The following is a 16,680-nucleotide window of genomic DNA, read 5'->3' on the forward strand; positions in this document are numbered from 1 at the left end:
GCACTTGATACAGTACATTTGGCTGTGACGGTCCCACCTGAAGACGGAGACTTGTGTTGCCTCCGAAACGTCGTGATTTAATTTAGTCATTTTTATGATTTTTTTATTATAATTTTTTAACTACGTGACTTTACCGAAAAAACCTAAGAGTATGAATCCTTGCAGTCACGACAGCTTCAAATCTAGAATAGAGACGGCATTTGGTTAGCTGGTATGTCTTACCCCCATACCACTTGCTCCCCCCCCACTCCTCCCCTCATTCATGACATTTTTACCATTTTTACTTTTTGGTCGCATTTGGGTTGTGTTTATGGCATTCGACACGTTACGTAGTGAGGGACGCGCGCGAGAGAGAGAACGAGAGGAGTGGTAGGGTGGTGAGGTGGGGCGGACGCGGGTGGGTTTAGGGCACAACAAACTGGAGGAGGAAGAGGAGGAGAAGCGTCCCGAGTTGGCATCGTACGCTAGTCTCATCGGCAAGCGCAACAGAAAGCCACACGGGCGCATCTCCATCCACCCGCGCACCCCATCCCGAACGGCACCTCCCTGCCCCCCACGTGCGCCAGTCTCCGGATCTCGCACTGGGCTCTTCAGTCATCTCAGAACGCACAGAAGCACTGTGGGAAGAACGTCGTCCTTGATCCGAGGGGACTGCCAAAGAGAGATGAACCTTCATCTTGCAACAGCAACAACAACAAAAAACCCCTTCGTTATCGTCAGACCCACGTTGTCCGTAAAAAAAATGTCCCTGCCCTCGAGCTCGGTGAGAAAAATAAAATAATAACGGCAAAGAGATGGGAATGGATTTTTTTTTTTGCAGCGGTTGGGACAAAATCGTAAAATGCGTTTTCAGAGCCCGGTGACTAAAACGCAGCAGGGAGATGACTTATGCCTCTGCGATGACCTCTCATCATCATCATCATTCTTGACGTCATCGTCATTGTCATCATCGTCGGGCATTTTCTCCGCGGCGGCTAACGGGGGAGAGGCGGCAGCAGCAGAAGCAGCAGCAGCAGCTGACCCCCGAGCCCCTCGTTCTGCGCGCTCGCCCGGCCGCGAGCCGAGGGTTTTAACGAGCCCCGTCGCCAGGACGATGGCTTCTCTGATAAACGAGACTCGGAGGCCGCAGTGGCCGTTTGCACTCCCAGAGGATAGCATTACCCCCCCCCCCCCATTTGTTTGTAACCCACCCCACCCCCTCCCTCCATTCCCTCGCTCCCCACCGAAGTTATTTTCCATTTCACATTTGCTCTGCACGCACACGCGACTGCACACCTATGGGATGGGTGCAGTGTGCGCGCGCGTGCAAACAATAGCTTTCATTTAGAGCAAAATAAATAATAAATAATTCTTGCCAATTCCTATTCCCGTGCCGTTGCCCCCCCCCCCCCCCCCCGATTCTCAAGGGAAAAGGAAATGAATTTAAAATGAATAAGGAATTTGAAAGTGCCCTCGCGCGTACACATACACACACACACGCGCGCAAGCACACCCAACACACCCACAAATGTGAATGCCTAATAACCCACAGTGTTATTTTTAATGGCCCTACGAATAAGGCAACAATGACATGACAGCCACGCAGCACAGAGAGTGGTGGTGAAGATGCCAGCATGCTGAAGTGTATTGGCATTTCGCTGCACAATCCTCGGCGCCAATTCATCTCAGGGAGAGACCGGCGTGTAACAAGCGTAAGGCAAACCATGCAGCATTGTTACCACAGTGCATTCAAAATCGTGGCAAATGCCACCAGACAGAAAATGTCGGCTGTGGATTCGTCGCAGCGCCTCTCGCGCGCTCATTACATTTGTAACCGGTGCGGAGAGAAACGAGGGGAAAATCCTCCGTCTGCTCGTCTCCTTCGTCGCCACACTAAAAAAAATTGTGGAAATCTTCTCCGTTCGTTCAAGGCGGCCCGCGTTAAATGGCGCTTTGCCGCGAAGGTACCTCACGATCAGGGGACACGGCTAGGGGTTGCCACCTGTTCTGATTCCTCCCCACCCCCCCCCCCCCCCCCCAGGATCGTCCTCTCTTTAGAGGAAGCCATCCTAACAAATCTGCAAGAGTCTCCCGGGATATCAAATATTAAAAGTCGTGTGGGTTGTTTTTTTGTCAACTCCGAAAATAAACACCACTCAAGACGATGCATCCACACGCAGTTCTCCCAATAATCTGGCATTGTGGGATATTCTTCTCATTGCCATGATCTTCGCACGATATCTGCCGGTTATTTTGTATCTCAGAGGTGGCAATTAAAAGTCGTGGGGTTTTTTTTTTTGTCAGCTCCTTAAATACACACCACCCAAAACGATGCATCCACACGCAGTTCTCCCAATCATCTGGCATTGTGGGATATTCTTCTCATTGCCACGATCTTCCCACGATGCGTGCCCGTTATTTTGTATCTCAAAGGTGGCAACCCTAAGACGTGCCTGTCTGGCTCGAGGTGACGGCGACGACGATGGCGTCGGGGGGAGTCGTGGCGGCCCCTGCGAGACTCTCCAGGAAAAGCTCGGACATGAATAGCTCCACGACCGCATATCCCACGCGCCGAGGGCCTCACAGCAGCCGGTGTGAACGTAAGTCCGTCATTCATGCGACAGTCATAAGTCCCGTGTGTTTAATGTCCCGGAGTGAGCTTCTTAGTCTGGTCGACCGAAGCAACCAAATGTTCAGTCGGGACACTTCTGAGTGGCGAAATCTTGGTGTGAGGGGCATTGAATCCCCAGTACCCCAACTTCTTCCCAATATCACGTCAGCCAATTAGTTATTTCAGTATTTACTTGTTGTGCATAATGTACACATTTAGCCAACGGCCGTGTTTGGTCTTTTTCAGTGCACTGCGGCCTTTGATAACACTGGTCAACACAGTTTTTCTGGCATAAGGTATTCCAACGGTTTTAATGTAATTTTGGGGTGCCGATTCCAAATCTGGAATCAGTTTTTGTCGATCACATCAGGTTTTTGAGACATCAAATATTGCATTTTCAATAAAAATTGCAGAAGAAAAATATTAAATAAATGTGGATATCTACATAAAATGATATTATAAACACACTATCCGAAAAATTACAACACCATATTTTAACACTTAAGCAGTCACTGACTCGCAACAACTTGCAATCATAAGTGACAAGAGTTAATTTCGGGTAAAATCAATGAAAATGGGGTATGCCGATAGCATAAAATGAGATGTGATAGAGCAAATCTGAGATCAGATTTGGAATCAGCACCCTGAAATTTGTCTAAAACAGCTGCAACAGTCCAGGCCAGAAAATATTTATTTTTTTGACCAGTGATAATGTAACGAAAACTGTCTTATCACGGGACCTCCCTTGCCAGTATCAAGATACATGTATAATAATAGATTGTATACCCTTTATGGCAATAAAACATGTGTTAAGATGTAAAAACACCAAACTTAAACCTATTGCAGTTTGTTTGCATGTTCACCACAAAGCATTTGTGGTTAACGCAGACATGATTCCTTGCAAAACGTTTCAGTTCGGTGGCTTAACATCTTAACACAACTGTTTTATTGCCAAAAAGGGTATCAAACCTATTCTTATATTTTTTTTAAACCGTCTTTCGTCTGCGTCTTCACTCAGACGCGTTAGTTCCGTCGCGTCCGTGAAGTCGTTTCGTGAAGTCTTGTGGTCTTTTTGCGGGGTTAGCGATCGTTGACGCAAAGCCCGAGGATTTTCATCCACCGGCTCAAAATTAAATAACAAAATCCGCCGACACCGTTCACGTGAAAATCGGACGTCGCTCGCAGGCCACGCGGCAGCGGACGGCGCCCGCTCGACCTTTGCTCGACCCCCGTGTCCCTCTGAGCCCGGCTGAGACAAAGTTTGACAGCGAAGAGAGCGCCGGCAAACGCGGGCGTGCGTGCCTACCCCACCCACCGTCACGCCCATATCAGCGCGTTAACCGCCCATTAATCACGATTAACCCGCCGTGTGTGCCTTGGCTGATAAGTCAATTAACCGACAGGATTGTATCTGTAATTAAATATCAAGCGCGAACTGGCGTTCGGGTTCATTCATTAATCAAGTGCGGCGAAAGCTTCCCGTCTCAGTCTACCCCCCTGCCCACTCCACCACCACCACCCTCCCAGCCACCACGGGCCCGGCATGTGACTTTGCCGGTCGCCGTGGGCTGCCGATGCCTCGCGTTCACCGCATTCAACAGAGGGACAGGGAGGCGTTCAACTTTTCGGGATAGGTTCCAGGAGAACGGAATGCCGCCAGGGTATTTTGGGCAACTTTTGTGAACCAAGTCAACTTTTTTTGTTATTTCTAAGGCAGCGTCGTCCAATCGCCCAGGATTAAGTCAAGATGCCTTTCCAGCCAGGGTGGTGATGTACATCATCGTCAGGAGGCTGTTGACCACGTGGACACCTCATTACCAGGATTTTACTAAAGATTACTCGAGTTCGCCAGTAGGGCCACAATGTATTGCCGTCTTTTGAATTTCACTCCCAGGCCCCGCTTGGAGGAGAGGCAACAGGCTTTGCGGGCGGTCGTAGCGACCTACAGATACATTTTCGGCACAACTGCCCAGTGGAGGCCAATGGGGTTTAATAAATCCGTGGGGTGTGTAAAGGTGAGAGGTAGGGCGGAAGGGTAGAGGAGGTGAGAAGCGACACGGTGGGGTGGAGTGGGCGGGTGGACAAATTACTGTATAATATTTATAATGAGCAGATAAGTCTTGTTGTGGTTTATTTTCCTTCATCGTTTTTCACTGATGGGGCCAGGCTCCCTCCTCAGCCCCCCTCCGGCCCCTTCATAATGAGCCACCACTGCAATTGTATCGATTGCGCTTGCTTCTCATGATGTGGATATGCGAGCATCCATGCCGTGCCCATGGTCACAAAGCGAGGCCCGGTCTCCTGAGGCCTAGTCACTCCGCCTTCCAGCAGCTCGCAGGAGACGACGGAGAGTGTCCGATGTAGTAACGTAAAAAAAAAAGAATTACCCACACATCCTATATGTATATATACAGACACACACACACAATGTGCACAATCACTGCCCATTTGTACCGATATACAAACATCACGACCAACGTTGAGATTCACTTGTAACACATCAAGTCTGCAAAAACTGTTCAAAGTTCAAAAACCCGATATAGGAAATTACATATACACCGTACGTACAAACTTTGGTAATGAGAAGGTATATCAATATAAAAATGTAACCATTTCCTGCGACGACCACGTCAGAGAGTCTAGATAACAGCTAGGCCAGAGACAGAAAGACAGAGAGAGAGACGCATCCGATCAACAGCGCCAGAGAAAAAAACCCCAACAAAAAACGAGGCAGAACAACGACATGGGGCAGCCAAATTATCCTTCCTGCGCGCACGAGGCACAGAGGAAGACCCGGTCAGACCCCCCCCCCACCAACCACCCCTCATTACAACATATTGCACTTGATCTCACCTGCATGAGCAATCATCGGCACGCTAGACGGCGGACACATCGGGGGACGACCCGGCCACACCGCCGCTGTACCTGCCCCACCCTGCCCGCTTGCCCCTGGTGGTCCATGCCCCGGCGAGTGGCAGGCCGGCAGCCTGACGACGTCACGGCGAGAACCAGGGGCAGCGCCTGCGGTGGCTGAAGGGAACTGAGACCCACGACTTTCTTCACCACACTGGCCAAGGCTCAGACCCCCCCCCCCTCACACCACACCACAACCTCTCAATTCTTATAGTCACATCAAAATGGTGTCACAGTCTATATATGTGTAGGGGGTGAAAGCTAGAGCAGAATGCACGATAGACCAATACACACCGCACCGTTGCTCATCTGTCGAGCGATTAATATTCGGTTAAAAGTTTGTTTGGCATTGCCTTCAAAACGGGGTCACGCGACAGGATTGAGGCCTAGGGAGGTTATCCAAGGCGGGTGGAGAAACGATGAGCTGGCTGGGCCTGGGACGCGTGTGGGGCACGGCGCGCGAGCGAACGGACGCGGGGAAGGGTGCTCCGCCACGGTCGTCGCGCGCCGGCCACGCCGACGCACCACCTCAAGCCGCACGTGATCTTCGGGGGGGGGGGGGGGGTCGGGAAAAATTAAAACAAAGTTTGGTTTCTTGTAAACAATTGCGAGATATGCTAAGACGTCTCAGGCAGGTGGTCGCTGGTGCTGCGCGCCTGCACACGATCGCTATGGCACGTGCGGGCGGTGGTGACGTCGAGAGGGCCTGTGGAACTGGACCTTAAAATAAAAAAAACCTTCGCGAGTCGTTTGTAAAAAAAAGTCGCATTGTTACATTTCCGCATCCCCACTCGAGCCGTGCGTTCCGTTGTCAGGCGTTCACGATCCTTGGTGTGGAGTCGAGGCGGCCGATCCCTCGACCGCTCTCACCGCTGCCGCCCCACCGTCAACGCCGCGCTGGTGACAACCGGTGTCCGCGATGTTACTCAGGGCGTAAAGAAGACGTTGAAGTTGATCTCCTCCACCTCCCGCACATCTTCGGCGCGTGGCTACGTGGGCTCTTGTTGTTTAAAGTCCGAGGTTGTTATTTAACTGCGTGGTCTCCAGCGACGGCGGTCGTGGTGCGGCGGTGAGGGAGGGGGGGGGGCGGCGGCGGTGACGGCGGTGGTCGGTTGAGGGCACTGCGCCACTTTTCCCACGGTTCGCGTACTCCCGGATGACGCCGCACCCTCCCTCGCCATCAACTGCACAAACTTGTGCTATGGACCATGCAAATGGCCATTTAAAAATAAAAAGGACAGGTACTAAAAAGGGGGCAATGTTCACCACCTTAGGCACAGTTCACAGCTTCTGTTGACGATGACTCATCGATGTGGAAAAAGTAGAAGAAAAAAGAGAAAAAAAGACAAATTCCTGCCGGCCATTGGAAAAAAAAAGAGAGAACGTCTTTTCCCTCCGTCCCCCGCCTCCCCCCCGGTCGCTCGCTCCGATTCGCGCGACTCTCCACGTGGACCGCAGGAGGCATCGTCCACATGGCATCCTCAACCACGCAAGTGACAAGTGACGCAAGATGGGGGGGGGGGGCCCGGCGAGCACGATCTGCCTGTGTGCCCGGCACTCCTGTGCGCGGTCCCATGGCTTTGAATCGGGCCGGTCACGTTCGCGGGAAGCTGTCCGCCGGCAACTGCCAGTGTTCAATGTGGCCTACAGCGTGATGTGGCCGTGGCAGCGAGCTGGCCTGCCGGGGATCAGACGAATTCGATCACTTAGATCGGAGTGGTGGTGCGTTGGGGGGGGGGCGTGGTGGGCGATCGTTGATCGTCGGGGTTGGGTCGAGGAGGCCAGAGGAGGAGGAGGATCGAGGAGGAGGCTCTTGGCGCCCCGTGCGGGACAAATAGGAATCAGTCTACGCCCTCGAAGCCCTGCGCGTTCTCGATGGCCATGTTCAGCCTCTCCCGCAGCTCCTCGAACGACTCGTACGGCGGAAGATCCAGGCGGTTGAAGCTGAGGGGCGGCAAACAAAAGAGACATCGCACCAGCGGACTTGCTACCACAGGCCCTGGGAGGTCCTCGCTGACAGCCCTGCAATAGGCAGGCTACACGGAGGACTGTTTTGCCCTCAAATCTAGAAGAGAAGTCTAACTGTTTCGTTCCTTATATAGAGGCGTAGATGTGGTGACCACGCTTCTGCATTCTTGCAGAATGTGGGGATGGGGGGGGTTAATGAGGCAACGTACATTATGATGCATGTGCATTATGCGAGCCCTTTTAACTTGTCCTTCCTGTCTGTTGTGTGTATTAAAATAGCCGTACCAACGGTAATCCCTATTGTAGTATGCTGCCCTTCATAGGCATGCATTTAAATCATGTATTATTTGATGTTTTGCTTCCACACAGTACTAAGGCGGTAGCGATCCGAACGGTTAAATAATTTTTATTTCTTTCAATTTTGATAGATTCTCTAATTAATCTCGGCCAGTAGTAGCTAGTTTTGCGCAGAAATTAATTGAGTGTCCTTGTTGGCACGCGTGTTCTGCTACTGCTGACAGTTGTATTTGGAAGTATTTACTATTTCTCTGATGTTCTTTTAGTCTCGTGCTGATTACTCGTCCTGTTTGCCCAACATAACATTTCCCACACGTGCAGTTCATCCTGTACACACCTCCTGTTTGATAGCTTCGGTAATAATCTTTTGTACCAAATATTAACTTCTGTATTTTATGTACCGTGCCAAATCTGACTCGGAACATCTGGCTAGTTTATCAGTTACTCCCGCAATGTACGGTATTTTGATCGTTTTAATTACTTGGGCAGTTTCAATGCTCGTGTTATTTTATTTGGTTTTGGCATTCAATGCCCTGTTGATTTGTGCATCATTGTAACCGTTCATTTGCAGTGCTTCTCTATCATGTTGAATTTCACTTCTCAGACTTGCCCACGTGCGTGTTAGTGCGCGTATGCCCATGCGTGTTCATGTTTGAGTGTGAGAACGTGTGCCGCTCTCTGCGTGCATAGGGTCATGCATCTGTGCATGAGCGCGTGTGTGCGTGCATGCGCGCGCGTGTGTACAAGCAAGCGAAGTGTGCGTGCGTGGGGCTTGCTGGAGTGGGTGCGAGCGTGCGTGTGCTGTGTGCGTTTGTGTGCGTGTCATACCAGGTGTGTGCTCGTGGGAGTTTCTCCGGTGCACCCCACATCTCAACTGTGAACAGCTGAGGGCCGTTGGAACCTGGCAACAAGAGGAAGACGACCACAAAGATTACGTCTCTAGCCGACGAGAAAAAACACCGTCGTCATAACAGAAAAACCAGTGGAGGCCGGAAAAACACACGAGTTTCAAACAACAGACAGAGACATGTACAATAAGCACTCAGACTTTGTGCAATTATGCAAAAACCATCAAGCATTCCTGAAGAACTTAACTGTGGCGCTCTTGCCTTAGGTCAACCACTGCACCAGCCAATTAGCTGCCAGGAAGAAAACCCCGTGCAAGATGGCCACCGTGACATCAACTATAATATATATAATTACATATTAATAATATATGATCATATAATCATATTACTATAGTATATCATGATGAACTTCTTCACTCCCTCGCGGAATCGGGAGTCATAACGAGTCTCAGCGTGAACAATTTCTAGACTTGGCTTGCGTGGCTCTGTGCTCGGAGGCCCACACCTCTAACCCGCACGCGGCGGTGAGGGCCGACGCCACCATGGCGGCAGCGGCGGTGGTAAAACGTGGCGGGACCTTACCATAGAGCTCGGCGAAGCCATTCATGGGGACGCGCGATGTCCCCGTCACAAACTGCAGGAGACGGATCCTCTTCTCGGCGTCCATCAGCAGCACCGCCTGCACGCTCCCCGCAGTGACACGCAGTGACACTCAACAAAAAAAAAAACATTTCCCAGGTAAGGCCCACTGAGCCGTTCAGCTATTTTTCAGAAGCGACCTGGCCACAAATTATTGCCAAATGAAGTGGCTGATCACGCGGAAATTTACATCAGCCAAATCCTCTAAACGCACGTAGATTCTAAACGTGGAGGGAAAAACCGGAGGACCCGGAGAAAAATCCACGCGACCGCGGGGAGAGCACGCAAACTCCAAATACACAGCAGGCTTCATGGTCGGAATCGAACCCATGAACTCCTCTATACGAGGAGAGGTAGTTAACATCTCGCCACGCACGACGACACGTGGTGAACGGACGGCCTGGCAGGACCAGCGTCACGTGGCGAACACACGTCGAGATGGCGACCGCCTCACCAGATTTGCCATTAGCAACGGTCATTTAGCGAGACATTTTTTATTATAGTCACGGTCTTCACCCCGAACGATGAAATATTAGCCGGGTCTAAGTCTGCGAATTCTGCTTCGTCGTTCTCTTAGTTGAGTCGACTAAAAGAAGTCTGAGTGATTTTTCTACTCAAATGAGCAATGAAGCATTAGTGCTCATCTCCCATTCACTGCCCTGAAATGAGGTTGACTTCTGAAAAAATTGGTACTCGTTTTAGCGGCCCCGGAGGGATGATGGTCAACCCCCAAACAGGATTTGATCTCGCGATCTTTTGATTGCCGCTCCCTGTAAGGTCAGAAATGTAGTCCACTCTTACTTCGTAATGGTTGGTGTGCGGGGTGCAAATTCTATTCCTCACCAATATGATCAGGTCATTCTAGATTTGAAGCTTTCGTGACTGCAAGGATTCATATTCTTAGGTTTTTTCGGTAAAGTCACGTAGGTAAAAAATTGCTTCCGAAACGTCGTGATTTTTTATTTTTTTTATTTTACTTTTATTAATTTAAATGTTTTACCTACGTGACTTTACCGAAAAAAACCTAAGAATATAATCAGGTCAGCCAATCAGTGAAGTGAGTACAGCACTTACATAGCCAATCACCACTATTCATCGTCCTCAATGCACTTCCATCTCCGATAACATTACTAAAACTGTCCTCGTCCTCATGAATTTCGTCTCCTCGGCCAATCACGTTGCAACGTTCGGTGGGCGGCAGTTTTAGTCATCGTCGCGCTCGGCAATTCCCGTCCGCTCGTAGCCTTCGCCGACTAAAATCAAATAAAAGTTGACACTCCGTCGACGAATGTTCCCGCCACTAGCATCGCCGCCGAAGCCAAGTCGGGGCCCAACACGCGGCTCTCGCCGGACAGCGCCGCGGACTTTGCTCGCACCTTCCAGAACCACTGGACGACGGGGTGGTTGGCGCAGTAGCCGTTCTTGTAGACCGTGTGCTGCCTCCAGTTGTTCACGTCCACGTCTCCCAGGCCGCACACGAGCAGCTGGGAACACGGAGCCGCACGCGCACACACACACACAGACACACATGATAAGGATCCACCCGTATTAGCCTGAATGGACTTTTCGATTTAAAGCTTTCGTGACTGCAGGGTTTCATCTTCTTGGTTCTTTCGGTAAAGTCACGTAGAAGGGAAATAATAAAATAATAAAAATCAAACATAATAAAATAATTCTCACGACGTTTCGGCCACAACGTAAGCAGCCGTCCTCAGCTGTATTGAATGGGACGCTGTCTTCCCGACAGACCTGTTCTTCACCTGAGGACGGCTGCTTGCGTTGTGGCCGAAACGTCGTGAGAATTATTTTATTATGTTTTATTTTTATTATTTTATTATTTCCCTTCTACGTGACTTTACCGAAAGAACCAAAAAGAAAAAAACCTGAATGAAACTGCCGGGGCAAGCGCCGTTAGCGAGGAGCTCCTGTGAAGTCCGGCACGGCGCACGACGGGGTGCGTGGCCAACACCACGTCCAGCCGCCTTTGTCTTCCCAGGGGCGATGTTTACACAACAAACCAGGTACTCATTTGAGGCTGAGTCGACCAAGGGGAGGCCCAGGACCGGTTCAGATAATCGTCACCGGTGTTGGTCGTGAGTGGGAATTGAACGCGGGTCGTCAGGTTCGTAGCGCAGCGCGCTAAACGCTACGCTACCGCTTCCCATGCACACACGCGCACACACGTGCGGATGGAGCTTCGTTAGCGGTGGCAATGCACGCTCGCCCGTGAATCTGGGTCACGTGACGGCCTGCTTCCTGGAAAACCCGAATCCCTGTGCGAGATGGATTGTCACCCCGTAGAATTTGGACCCCAGGGACAGAATACTGTGTGCATCATTTGATCATCAAGGGTACAAATTCTATTAAAGCAATATGACTCCCCTGTGGAAAATGACCCCCCATGGAAAAATTACTCCCCGACCGACCCTCCACCCAGGGTCAGAATTAAGCAGGGGGGAGCTTCAAATACCACAACGGGTGGGCGTTCAAATAACACATTAGATTCTGACCAAGGTTGGTCTCAGAGCTAAGGTCAGAGACCGCGTGTTTGCGAGCTGGCATGGCATCAGCACGTGCGATGACGAGGACCGACAGAAAGGAAAGATGAAATGCAAGCGTGGAGAATTGAACACCGATGGCCGAATGGACAGGCGTGTTTTGGGCGTCTTCTCTTCAACGACCGCCGCATTTGGCAGTCCCTACCTCCAGCTCATTTTCGTCAAATATCTTGATCAGGTCCATGGGTATCAGCTCGCAGAAGCCCTGCAAACGACAAGCACAAGTTTCGAAGCCCCGCGCTGTGGTTTACATTGCACAGCGATGGTGCCAAACGCACTTCTCCATTTCCACAGCCTGCTCCTCTTGGATAAGTGTCCACGTTTCCCAGTCGTACAGCGACGGTGAACCCAACGTTACTTTTAGCCATCCTCATCCGCACCTCCCATTAGCACGGCTGGCCACGTACAGTGCGAAATATGTTTCGAAGATGCAAACAGATCTTCTTGATGGTGGCGCACGGATGCCTCGCATTCACGAACGCGGTCTTTGCCGAAGCTGCCGCTTGGTGATGACATTGGCAGGGCCACCAACAGGTTTTTGGGCCAAGGGGAGAAAAAATGCCAAATGAGGCCTCCTCTCGGGCCCTTTCTAAGGCCCCCTTGGATCTGAGGCCTACGGCTTAAATGCGCCACCCGCCTTTCCTCTCTACGGCACTGAGCACGCGTGCTCACGGCTCCAAGACCGCGCTGCTGCGACCACCGACCGTGCCGGCGGGCCCACGTCTCACCTCCATGAAAGCGTTCATTTGCTTCTGGACTCTGCTGACGAACCTCCACTGGATCACCAGGCTGACCCGTGGGCAAGGGCAGCAGCAGCACATGCGTACAGAGCGGGGACACGCACACACAAAGACAAAGATCCCCCACAGAGCTCTTAACAGACTTGTTGGGACAACAAACAGACGCACGTATACACACACACGCATAGAGGCTCGTCATCTCCCCAGGGAGTTTACCACTATCGCCATCTCATCGCTCACCCCATCGTCCACATCCCCACCCACCCATTGCACGCTTTCAGATGCGATTCTGCGGCCATCTGGAACGCTCTTCCTTCCAACATTAGGAAGCCATGCATTTCTAAATCTAGATTGCAAACTTATTATTTTATAACTGCTTTTTCAAATTAGTTTGTTGTACTTTCCCAGCACCTCCGATTAGCGCGTTTGGCGACATACGGTGCGAAAAAGAACTTCAACATTCATACCCATCCCAACGAGGTTGTCTATTTTCCCAACTTCTCTACGCATGCACGCACACCGAATTACCACCAACGCATCCGCACGGGCGCGCTGCTCTCCCCGCGAACGTCGCGCTCAAGAACGGTAGCCCCGCGCGCGCGTCGCCTTGCGGGAGAGGCGAGAGAGTCAGTTATTTTTTTTGTCTGTGGCCAAGCCTCAGAAAAACACCAACTCTGCCAGAGAAATTGAAAACATGTGTGGCTCCGCCGGCACCGAGCCATTGGGGCATGCAGTCGCGTCAACCTCCAAATACCCCCCCCCCCCCACCGCCGCCCCCACCCACGGCCCGATACTGCAGAGACTGCTCGATGCGAGGAGGGTCGACGGTTCGCACGGCGGAATTTAAAATCCAGAGGTCGCCGCTTCGATACGATCCTCCGGCGCGCGGCGCTTGAAACGACGGTGAGAGTATATTGAGCCCCCCAACCACCACTACCCCCTGCCCCCCCCCCTCCTCCCGCCCACCTCTGTCCATCCGGCAGTATAAATGTGTACCCTGCAGTTCGTCAATCGGCGGGTCGCGTGCGGCGGTGTCCGGCCGGTGTGAAAGAGGAGGCCAAAATACCCTCTAGTGGAGCTCTCTGGTGGTCCCTCTAGTGGAGGTCCCTGTTGCCAGGAGTCTCATGAGGAGCAGGCAACCGCAGGGCTGCACCTTCACCCTATATCGGCACCTCCGATGAGCACGGTTGGCTACATACATACAGACCTATGCCTCTCTCTCAGCTCCCCCCCCCAGCCCTAGCAATGCAGAACTGCTTTGTGGTGCAGAGCCCCTGGGCTGACAGAGCTTACTCCCCACTCACATCGTGGCAGCGCTGTGTTTTGGTCCGAGCAGTTGGCGTTCACGTCCCTGGCCCCATTGAATTCCTCGCACAAGAGCCCGATGCCAACCTCGCTACGCTACTGCGTCCACGGTGGCAGTAGCGTGGCGGGGTTGGCATCCGGCCCTGGTGCGAGGAATTAAATAAGGTGCTCCGTACAATTCCTAGCCCCGCTCCGTCTACGTAGCCTGGTGCCCGGGCTCCTGCTGCCCGTAAGCCACCGTGTGCACCCAGGAGCTGTGCCACTGCGCGTGGCTGGTGCATAGTAAATTCCGCGTCTGACACGTGACCCTCTTAGCAGACCTTTGTCTAGCACAGGATGGCACACTGCTGGCTGTGAGAGTTACACATGGAATTCACGCCATCAGAATGTGATTTGGCAAAAATAATACTTGAGCTTCAGTTTTGAGCTCTGAAATCTATCCTTTTTCCATTGCATATTTAATAAAAGTTCAGTACAATAACAATATTAAATCATCTTGCCTGGCCATCATGCAATCTCTGCCTATGATGAGAAGATGTAACGTCACATTCAGAGCGATGCTAGTCCACGATGTTGAATGAGTTGAGCGAGGGGGGGCTCGGGGGCGCTTGTGACCCAGCACGGTGAGGTTTTGGCAGAACACACGAAGATTTCATAATAAAGGTTTCCGGGTTAGATCGCTTAAGTATAAAAATGTCCTAACCCGCCACCACCCGGCAGCCAACCAGTAAGGTTTGTCACGTGAACAAAACGTGCCAATTAGTTACTACCTCAGCCCACCGGTGTGTTGGAGAGTCAATCCGCAACATTTACAATTTGAGTACCGTGACATTTCGCTGGCGATTACATCCAACATCATCGGGTTACGCCACGTCTCATACTCACGTGATCTCACCCAACAAACCCCTCGCCACGAATGATATTGGTTGCGAAAGCCTCCTACGTGTCAAACTGACACGGCGATTTGTGAAATGCCCAAACCCACTGAGCTGCGAGGTGGCCACGAGGTGGCAGTACAGCAAGTGGGTTTGCCCGCTGCGGGCGTTATCCCCTCATATACACGTGGTGGGTTGTCTCCGGGCACTCCGGCTTCCTCCCACATGCAATCCCGATGCAGGACTCTCCTGAAAAAGTTCCCGGAGAATGACTGACAGTCGAAAATCTAAATTCGAATCCGCAAATCTGTTTATCGGTCTTTAATTGACCCTGTCGCCAAGTTTGATACGATTCGAAGATTTATTCAGTCGACTGAGACTTGCTAAAAAAAGGTCAACATTGATCGTTGATTTGGGTCCGATGAATCGAGGATGCATCCGACTAAGTCGAGGGCACGGGGAGTTAAATCTTGCCTTTGGAACACGGAGCCAGCCAATCGTCATCAGGCTGGGTGCTGCTCTACGGCAACGGACTGTGAATCTTCGTATTCAGCTGCTCCTAACATTCATCTTCTGACTGCTTCGACATCACGAGAACCGATTTTGACGCACCACCCACCCGCAAGATTTTGTGACCGGCATTGCGAATCGCGGAAAAAAAAAGTATTATTGAGAAAAATGTGTTTTTTTTTTTCTCTACCGCGCACCGCCAGTGTACCGCCAATTACGTTTAAATAAATGACGCCATGAGTTTTGCTGCAGTTGTGTTAGCATCGCCGCACGGGGACTCACTCGATGTACTCTTTCTTGTTGTCATTGGTGACCACGATCTCGGATCCGTTTGGCAGCAACTCGACTTGATGGGTCTGGAGACAAGAAGAAGAAAACCATCACCGGTCAGGCTACACGTCTACGAGACGGTTCGTGGAGATGGCAGCTCCCATCCCCCCCTGACCACCCCCCCACACCCCCTCGCCTCCCCAGCCCTCCAAGCACGACAGCTCAATAACGAGCTCGTGAGCTCCAACGTGGCTCGTTGAGACGCGACTCGTCAGCACCTTGTCCTGGATGACGGAGACCACACTTCCCCGTGACGTTTGGTCATAGGGTGGCTCTTCATCCATCAGTGTATTGACAAGAGGCTATATATGCATTATTGTTATTAACTAAGGGAACTACTGACGGTTCAACAGAACCAAACTCCAAAACGTATCTTTATTTAGTTTTTTTAGCGAGAGTTCCATTTCTCGCAATCTGCAATGGCCGTGGTGGTGGTGGCGGCGGTGGCACTAACAGGTGGCACTCTCTGGTGAAAAGCGTCAACAGCATCGCTCGCTCGCTGACTCGCTTGCTCTCTCGCCCGCTCGCTCTGCTCCACCGCGTGGGGGCAACGCGGGGACAGCGCAGGAACAGGGGGACGGCCGGCGCTGCCAAACGCGAGTGGGGATTTTCGGCAGGTGGCATGCGTCTCCCGCGGTGCGGCGGCGACAGTGGCAGTGACGGTGGCGGTGACGGTGGCGATGACGATGGTGGTGACGGTGGCGGTAGCAGTGACGGTGGCTGTGACGGTGGAGGTGACAGTGGCAGTGACAGCGACGGCGGCGGTGGCGTTGACGGTGACGGTGGTGGTAGCAGTGACGGTGGCTGTGACGGTGGAGGTGACGGTGGCGGTAGCAGTGATGGTGGCGGTGACGGTGGTGGTGACGGTGGCGGTAGCAGTGACGGTGGCTGTGACAGTGGAGGTGACGGTGGCGGTGACGGCGACGGTGGCGGCGACGGTGGCGTTGACGGTGACGGTGGTGGTAGCAGTGACGGTGGCTGTGACGGTGGAGGTGACGGTGGCGGTAGCAGTGATGGTGGCGGTGACGGTGGCGTTGACGGTGGTGGTGATGGTGACGGTGGCGGTGGCGGTGGCGGTGGCGTTGACGGTGGCGGTAGCAGTGATGG

At 52.1% G+C, this 16,680-nt stretch overlaps 1 protein-coding gene across 5 annotated transcripts in view; it reads right to left on the reverse strand.

Moving 5' to 3' along the window:
• Window positions 1–2,101: 2,101 nt before the first annotated feature.
• The window catches only part of LOC144945865 (E3 ubiquitin-protein ligase NEDD4-like), a 133,101-nt gene continuing 118,522 nt past the window's right edge, over window positions 2,102–16,680 (reverse strand). For 4 of the 5 annotated variants that reach the window (XM_078874465.1, XM_078874464.1, XM_078874463.1 and 1 more), the window contains 7 exons: window positions 15,526–15,599; window positions 12,542–12,602; window positions 11,959–12,018; window positions 10,632–10,739; window positions 9,199–9,295; window positions 8,597–8,669; window positions 2,102–7,447 (listed from right to left, as the gene is read on the reverse strand). In XM_078874465.1, the coding sequence (XP_078730591.1) occupies window positions 7,345–7,447; window positions 8,597–8,669; window positions 9,199–9,295; window positions 10,632–10,739; window positions 11,959–12,018; window positions 12,542–12,602; window positions 15,526–15,599 (576 nt within the window). In that variant the 3' untranslated portion in view covers window positions 2,102–7,344. Of the gene's footprint in view, window positions 7,448–8,596; window positions 8,670–9,198; window positions 9,296–10,631; window positions 10,740–11,958; window positions 12,019–12,540; window positions 12,603–15,525; window positions 15,600–16,680 lie in introns of those variants that run through there. The other variant, XM_078874467.1, reaches the window with a different exon arrangement.

This window comes from Lampetra fluviatilis, chromosome 39 (genome assembly GCF_964198595.1).
Source record: "Lampetra fluviatilis chromosome 39, kcLamFluv1.1, whole genome shotgun sequence".
Taxonomy (NCBI): domain Eukaryota; kingdom Metazoa; phylum Chordata; class Hyperoartia; order Petromyzontiformes; family Petromyzontidae; genus Lampetra; species Lampetra fluviatilis.